Source organism: Argentina silus (genome assembly GCF_951799395.1).
Source record: "Argentina silus genome assembly, chromosome: 10".
Classification (NCBI taxonomy): Eukaryota; Metazoa; Chordata; class Actinopteri; order Argentiniformes; family Argentinidae; genus Argentina; species Argentina silus.
In genome coordinates, this window is record NC_139664.1 from 9999196 (window position 1) to 10007743 (window position 8548).

The 8548-nt window shown below is 45.5% G+C and overlaps 1 protein-coding gene across 1 annotated transcript; it reads left to right on the top strand.

Moving 5' to 3' along the window:
- Nucleotides 1–1719: 1719 nt before the first annotated feature.
- Nucleotides 1720–8295, top strand: msh5 (mutS homolog 5; the record flags this gene model as incomplete). Its single annotated transcript, XM_083678651.1, has 25 exons — nt 1720–1806; nt 1980–2103; nt 2250–2330; nt 2587–2640; nt 2796–2917; nt 3287–3396; nt 3524–3559; nt 3635–3717; nt 3810–3855; nt 4050–4188; nt 4376–4438; nt 4604–4732; nt 5130–5202; nt 5425–5597; nt 5657–5737; nt 5840–5927; nt 6074–6141; nt 6312–6430; nt 6592–6718; nt 6848–6997; nt 7182–7256; nt 7401–7547; nt 7751–7888; nt 7974–8047; nt 8184–8295. 25 exons carry the CDS (start codon nt 1720–1722, stop codon nt 8293–8295), a joined length of 2499 nt encoding a protein of 832 aa, XP_083534777.1.
- Nucleotides 8296–8548: the final 253 nt, after the last annotated feature.

The following is an 8548-nucleotide window of genomic DNA, read 5'->3' on the forward strand; positions in this document are numbered from 1 at the left end:
CAGACACACACACACACACACACACACACACACACACACAAACACACATCACATGGTGTAAATAGGAATGTGACTGCTGATTCTGTGTCATATGTCACTGTTTGCACTACTAAGTAACATAAGTATGAGCACAACTTCATGTTTTTAGAATGCCTCCAGGAAATAGACCTTATGTGATGAGAGAGGAGTGTTCCTGGTTTACACTTGCTTACTATGGTCATATGATGATGAATGTTGGTATTTATTTATTTGTAATTTGTTTGTCTACTTATTTATTATTACTTTGCTATTTTTTGTTGTTGTTGTTTTGTTAGGATGTATGTTTTCCTTGCTATGTTTTTTCATGTCAGTGTCTTGTGTGTGAGAAACATACATTTATAAAGTTATCATTGTTATGATGTACCAGTATTATAATTATTATTATCATGTTTAGGCCTGTTTATTAATTAAATCTCTCAAAATCCATATTACCACTCCTGCTACTCATTGGTTGTCATTATCTCCTTTTTATTGTCCTGCCTCAGCTGGGAATACAACAAAACACTATGGTTCTATTTTAAAGTTAATTGTAAATTCATGATATCAGTATTGAGTGAGATACTGTTTGGCTGAGAAGGGTGTGGGGTGCAAGACAGCCTACATTTTTTCTTTTGCAGATTTACATTTTAAGTTAGAAATAATGCCAATACTGAAATAGACAATGGCGTGATGACAGGCTACAGAGATCTAAGGGAGAGCTTCCTGCCTCGTGAAAAGTGGAGAAGTGCAGTCAAAAGCCAAGGGTACTTTCCATTCCGAAATAAATGTTTGTTTCAGTACATTCCCTTCCCTTGGTTCACTCGCAGTAAATGTCATCAAAAGGTCACTGAATGACTCACTCGATAGGAGGGAGTAGGGGAAGGGGGTGTATCAATCTGGAATGGAAAGGACCCCAAGAGTCCAAAGTCCGTTGCCTCTTCCTTTTGAATAGTTCTTCTGGTGGCAGGTAACCCGGTTACTGTCCAGGGTGCTGAACCTAACCTGTCCGAAGAGCGTGACCGTCTATGGCGTGACCTATGGCGTTGTCCATGGTGTTGGGCTTGAAGTCCTTGCTCGTGGGTTAATATCAGGGGAACTAACTGTGTTCCTGACAGTGGCGTTGTAGTTCTTCTCCTACCCACGAAGTAGGAGACTAGCACTGACGAGGCCTACTGTCTGTAGACCTAGGGTAAGGCCAGGGTTCGCAGTAGGCCTAATAGAGACAGGGAAAGGATCGTTGATCTTGTTCGCATAGGGCTGTCACTCTGCTACAGGGCTCTGCTGTACAGCGCCGACGGCAGTGCACGCGAGGTGCTTGGTCTGGCGCGCCAAACGCCACCTTTCCTGTTAGCTAACGACACGTTTTCTGTAATAAGTGTTGACCCAAATAAGCGTGGTAGAGTACTTTTAATTAGATTAATCCGGTTAGTAATCGTTGAATTTCGGTATTCTCCAATTTCATAACCAAATAAGGTATTTCCAAGTCACTAGCTAATATTGTACTAAAAGCTCGACTGACCAAAGTTCTTGTTTGTTAGCTAGCTAGCTAATGTTAGCAAATGTTCTCTGACTGTGGGTACTTTTTCTTTAGGCTATGTCATACTCATGTTTGATTGTGTAGCATTCAGGTGGTGTGTGTGTGTGTGTGTGTGTGTGTGTGTGTGTGTGTGAGACATGTTTATTGCAGTAGACTAGAGTGAAATGGCAGTTCCAGGGGATGTCAGAGGAGTGGTAATAGAGCCTCCCAATATAAATGGAGAAGAGGAAGAGGAAGAAGAATCACCTGAGGTGAGAGGCCCCCTACACACACACTTGCTTCTCCCCATACAAACACACACACACACACACACACACACACACACACACACACACAAACACTTTTACAGACTTTTTAAGCTTGGCTTTCAGTGTGTGTGTGTGAGTGAGTCTGTCTGTTTGTATGTCTGTCTGTTTGTCCCCAGGTGTTGCTGAGTGTGTTGGCACAGCACGGGCAGGTGGGGCTATGTTTCTATGACAGCAGAGACTTCACTCTCCACTACATGCTCGACACCCCCGACAATTTCGAGCTCCACCTGTTGGCTAGAGGTACATTACTGATTGGCTGACCCAGCCTCACGCTGATAGTTATCACAGAATGTATACCGTACTCTAATCTGTTTCTAACTACACTCACTCCTCCCCTCTTCCTCTTTCCCTCTCTCTCAAAACTCCCCCCCCAATCTCTCCCTCAGTGATTCAGGAGGTGAGCCCCCATGTGATCATCACCAGTGCTAAGCAGGAGCGCAGCATGGCTCAGTTCATGCAGGGACTGGGTGAGCTCTGGGTCAGGGTTGGGTTGTTGGGAGCAGTAGAGGGACAGGAGGGCAGTAGGATTATATCAGCTACTTTCCACCCTTGGTTAGATTGAGTGTGTCTATCCTTTTCGGAGACAAAGTAAACAAATCAATCCAATGACCGAAGGTGAGACTATTGTAAAAACTGACTGTGTCTTCTCATCCTCCTCCCTCTCTCTCTTTCTTTTCCTCTCTGACTATCTCATCCTCTCACCTGCTTCCTGATGTATTACAGGAACGAACCCAGACTACAGGCCAGAGGTGGTGACCTATCCTTACGTGGACTTTGGTAAACACAGTCACAACTGATGCATGTGTTTGTAAACATTTATCTGAGAGGAATGACATACTGTAACCTATACAAAAACACTAACTTCCATAATTCAGTCTTTGCAACCATGTAGGCCAAGCTGTGAGAATGGAGTCTCAAATGTTGTTATGTAGGTCTAGAGGTCAGTAAGCAGAGGCTGCTGTCTGCCCACCTGCCCTTCCTCCCTCCCTCCATCTCAGAGAAAGAGAGAATATCCTACCTCTCCTCCTGCATCTCTTTTGACTCCCCCCTCATGGTGAGACCTGCCACCACCTCTTTTTCACCAGTCTGGCCAACTACCTCTCTTTGTAAAATAATAATAATAATAATTTATTATTTTGTATAGCGCTTTTCTCAGTACTCAAAGACACTACATCCCATGGGGAGAACAAGAATAGATAGATCAATAAAAAGTTCTATAAAAGCACAGTCAGTAAAAACAATGATAAAAATAGTTACAAATTAAAATAAAGTTTAAAAAGATGTGTTTTGATGGATCATTTGAAGGAGAGCGTGCTGGATTATTTGATGTGGTTTGGGAGAGTGTTCCAAAGAGTGTAATTGGGTATAAATGTGTGTGTGTGCTGTGTGCTGTGTGCTGTGTGATGTGTGTGCTGTGTCCTAGCTGCGATCTGTGGGTGCTCTCCTGAAATGTCTGGACAGGAGAAGAGTCGGGGTGGAGCTGGAGGACAGCAGTGTGGGAGTCCCCATCCTACAGTTCCACACCTACACACTGTAAGACCCCATCACCCACCTTATTTGATAATAGGAAGGGGGCAAAAGTATGACGATACTATTTTAGTCGTCTTTGTCTCTTGTCGGTGGGCAGTATTGAATATGTTTCTCTATCCTGCTTTTATAGGAAAGGTGTGGTTTATGTGGACAGGGACACTTACAGGTGAGTTCATCTTGAGACATGGACACACACACACACATACTCCACACACTGTCATGGATGTTTTTTGTTTTCCAGTGTGCTACAGATCTTCAAGTCAGAACTGCACCCATCTGTGTACAAGCTTCAGTCTGGGGAGAAGGAGGGCCTCAGTCTCTATGGTAACACAAATTATGGGCTGTAAATGTGTTGTGCTGTGAAAAGTGTGTGTGACCTTGTGATAATATCACAGGAGTATGTGTGTCTGTTTCAGGGATATTGAACCGCTGCAGGTGCAAGTTTGGCTCCAAACTGCTGCGGTACAAAACCACTGCCAGGACTACTACATCAGAAACCAACCACACACACACACAGATAAATGAGATACATAAGAACAGCAACAGCATATTTTCTCTGTCTTAGAGTTATGACATGATCTTGAACAAGTAGTAAAGTCCTAATTCAGTCTCAAACCGTGTAGGTTAAAGGTCATGTAGGTCTCTTCCTCTCTTAGGCAGTGGTTTTTGCGGCCTACACGTGACCTGGCAGTGTTGAACAGGAGACAGGAGGTTGTGCGTTTTTTCTCCTGCCCGAGGAACTCTGATGCCCTTAGCACCCTGCAGGGCTCGCTGCGCAACATCAGGAACATCCCAGTAACCCAACCCCTCATTTTTACATCACCTCCACTACTAACCCTTACTAACCCTAAACCTTGTCTAACTCTCCTAACCCTGACCACTAAACCCTGAACTCTACTCTCTAACATCCTTAACCCATATTCCCTCAACCCTAATGTCTCTCATTGTCTGTGTTGAATAATGTGTGTTGTTTGTGCTGTAGACTCTGCTACGCAGGATGTCTCTCTCTCACACCAAAGTGTCTGACTGGCAGAGTCTCTACAAGGTAGGGGCCACACATCAATCATCTCACAATGTGTGTTTGTTGAAGAACATATACAGTGCAGTCTGTATAGAACAGTGTGGTCTGTGTATAACGTGTGTGTGTGTTTGTGTGTGTGTGTGTGTGTGTGTGTGTGTGTGTGTGTGTGTGTGTGTGGGTGTGTGGCAGACAGTGTACAGTGCGGTTTGTATCAAGGACACAGTGCGTTCCCTGCCTCAGTCCATTCAGCTCTTCCAGGAGATAAGTGAGGGATTCTCAGACGACCTCTACTACATCGCCTCCCTCATCAGCAGAGTTGTGAGACACACACACACACACACACACACACACACACACACACACACACACACACACACTCACCTCGCAGTGCAGGCACTCGACAATGATTACTAGCTGTGATTAAAGTATGTGACAACCGATCATTTTTTATTACAATAAAAGCATTTACAGGTTTGTCTAGTATATAGCTGCTACTAAACTGTGTTTGACGTTTCTCTGAGGAGATTTTAGCATGTCATTTAAACAATGCTAACTTAACGTCCATCTGAATCCTGTCTGTTGGAGAGGGTGCTGCTAACTGTTAGCCCGTGCTACGGTAGCAAAGTGGAGAACAGAACCAGAGAAGCTGGTAAGATGATATTTCACCTAAACATGAAAATAGGCTGAACCATCTCTGTAACTCTATGTTGTGCAGGTGGATTTTGAGGGCAGTGTAGCCGAAAACCGCTTCACCATCAAACCCAGCGTGGACCCTGGTATTGACGAGAGTGAGTGTCTAAGCTGGATACAAAGCTAGGGTTACAGATAAGAACACAGTTCATGCACCAACGTTTTTCGAAGAAACACAAGTACACTGTAAGGTCGGGGGAACGTTAGTTTAAACTGTTACGGTCGTGTCAAGGTCAAGTGATGGTTCGATTAGATTGAAGGTGAGGGTCATCTCATCTCACTCACTCACTCACTCCGCCTCCTTCTGTTCTCTCTGCCAGAGAAGAGGAGAATGATGGGACTGTCGGATTTCCTGACGGACGTGGCCCGGCGAGAGCTGGAGCACCTGGACTCTCGCATCCCCTCCTGCTGTGTCATCTACATCCCTCTGGTCTCACGTCCTCCTTATAACTATGACAACCAGCTTTGTGGTCAATGTAAATCTGTTATCCCTGTGAACTATGCTTTTAATATAATTCTCCCTTTATCTCTTTCCCTTTCTCTCTTTCTCAGATAGGGTTCCTACTCTCTGTCCCTCGGCTGCCCAGCATGTTGGAGAAAGAGGACTTTGAGATCGATGGACTTGACTTTATGGTGTGTGTTTGTTTATGTGTGTTTTTTCTTTGTTCTCACAGAGTATTTGTGTGTGTGTGTTCTCACGTGTGTCTTATGTTCTCAACGTGTGTGTTTGGTTAGTTTCTGTCTGAAGAGCGTCTGCACTACCGCAGTCAGAGAACTAAAGAACTGGATGACCTTCTTGGAGACCTACACTGTGACATCCGAGGTCAGCCTTTAAATCTCTCTTAAATGTCTCTCTCTCTCTCTCTCTCTCTCTCTCTCTCTCTCTCTCTCTCTCTCACTGTGCTGTGTACACAGAGGCAAGACTTACTGGGTGCCTGACTCTTCCCTCTCCATCTCTCTGTGTCTCAGACATGGAGACAGCAGTTATGACACAGTTGCAGACAACAGTTCTGGAGAGGAGTGCTTGTCTATACAAGGTGTGAATGCTTGACCATTTCTTTATGCTGTATACAGCACATGCATGTGTTTGCGTTTGTGTGTATTCTGTATCTCTGTGATAATGCTGTGTGTGTGTGTGTGTGTGTGTGTGTGTGTGTGTGTGTGTGTGTGTGTGTGTGTGTGTGTGTGTGTGTGTGTGTGTGTGTAGGTCCTGGATCTGAGTGCCCAGCTTGACTGTCTGATGGCCCTGAGCCATGCCTCTCAGGAGTACGGATACACCTCCCCTACTCTGGCCAACCACAGGAGGATAACACTCACACAAGCCAGGTACACACTCACGCGTGTGCACACACACACACACACACACACTCACACAAGCCAGGTACACACGCGCACACACACACACACACACACACACACACACACACACACACACACACACACACTCATGCTGTATTTAAAAAAAAAAAATCATCTCTCTCTCCCAGACACCCTCTGTTAGAGTTGTGTTCTCCTGTGTTTGTGACTAACTCCTTCCTGAGCTCTGAGAGGCAGGGCAGAGTTAAGATAATCACTGGACCCAACTCATCTGGAAAGAGCATCTACCTCAAACAGGCAAGGGCATAAACATACTCTACAAATACACACAAACAGAGACAGTCACCTTGAGTTGGGATACTGTATTTCAGATGGCTCTATGACTTTTGTTATTCATCTCTTCTTCTCTCTGATTGGCTGAGGTAGGTGGGTCTGATTGTGTTCATGGCTCTGATTGGCTCGGACGTGCCAGCAAAGGAGGCAGAGATTGGTCTGGTGGATGGAATCTTCACACGCATGCAGAGCAGAGAGTCTGTGTCTGTGGGCCTCAGCACCTTCATGATAGACCTCAACCAGGTATACATACACACACACACACACACACACACACACACACACACACATACACACACACACACTTGCATTACATCTATTATGCATGTGTCACCTAAGTGTGTGTGTGTGTGTGTGTGTGTGTGTGTGTGTGTGTGTGTGTGTGTGTGCGCGCGTGCGCGCGCGCGTGCGTGTGTCTCTGCTGCAGATGGCTCATGCCCTGAACGACAGCACGGGCCACTCACTGGTCCTCATCGATGAGTTTGGGAAGGGAACCAACACGGTGAGTGGCACAAGTTAGAACCCCACTTATCTTGAACCTGGGTTGTTGGTGGTCAAACAGATATATAGACCTATGAAGACTCATTGGTCTTTGCTCCAATGTTTTATTGAGGATCCAAATAAAGTTGGGAATGGTTCTCCCCAGGTGGATGGGCTGTCCCTGCTGGCGGCATCTGTCTCTCATTGGCTGAAAAGAGCTCCTGTGGAAGTTCCTCACGTCTTATTGGCTACTAATTTCCACAGCCTGCTACAGCTGGGTCTCCTGCCCTCCTCAGACCTGCTGTCCCTTCTGGTACTGTGAGACAGTGTAGTTGTACCCCTGATTATGAAAACACTGATGTAGGTTGGAACGATAATGACTCATGAGATCGAAGTCTAAGTATGTGGGTCTTGCTGTGGATGCCGTTATATATAGCCGTTTAAGAAATGAAACAAAAACAAAAAAGTGGCATTAAAATTATCTAGTTTTGTGTGTGTGTGTGTGTGTGTATGTAGACTCTAGAGACAGCGGTGGATGGAGATGAGCTGGTGTTTCTGTACCAGCTGAAGGAGGGAATATGTCGCTCCAGCTATGCTGCCAACATCGCAACACTGGCAGGCCTGCCACCCAGCCTAGTACGTAGAGGAGTGGAGGTACACAACACACACTCTCAGGCACAGAATCAGTCAATGCAGTGTAAGCATGCGTGAGAGTATTCTTGTGTATGTGTGTGTGCAGGTATCTGAACTCTACAGAACAGGAAATGCCGTTAAACGTATTGATCGATCATCTACAGGGGAACAGGCAAACAGGTAAGTACACACACACACACACACACACACACACACACACACACACACACACACACACATACACACACAGGTGCAGTAAACAGTCGTGTGTGTGTGTGTGTGTGTGTGTGTGCGTGTGTGTGTGTGTGTCTGCCAGGTGCATGTGTGTGGTGGAGAAGTTTCTGGGTGTGGATCTGGAGGACAAGAGCATAGATCTGCAGCGCTTCATGAAAGAGGAGCTCCTGCCCTCTGGTGGAGACCTGCTGTAACGCTACTGACTGTAGTTGCTCCACAGCTTTAAGGTCAGTGGTGTACCCCCCCCAACCACAATATGGGGGGTAAGCTGATCCAAGATCTATGCCCACAGCATAGATGTGGGCATAGTGTGGGAGCGTATGACTGAAGTCTATGGGTGATACTGTAACATTGTTCTCTATGGAAGATACTGTGACACTGGTCTATGGTAGATGATATAAGACCAAAGTCCTTTATATGGAAATATTTCAGTTTGAATGAGAACTT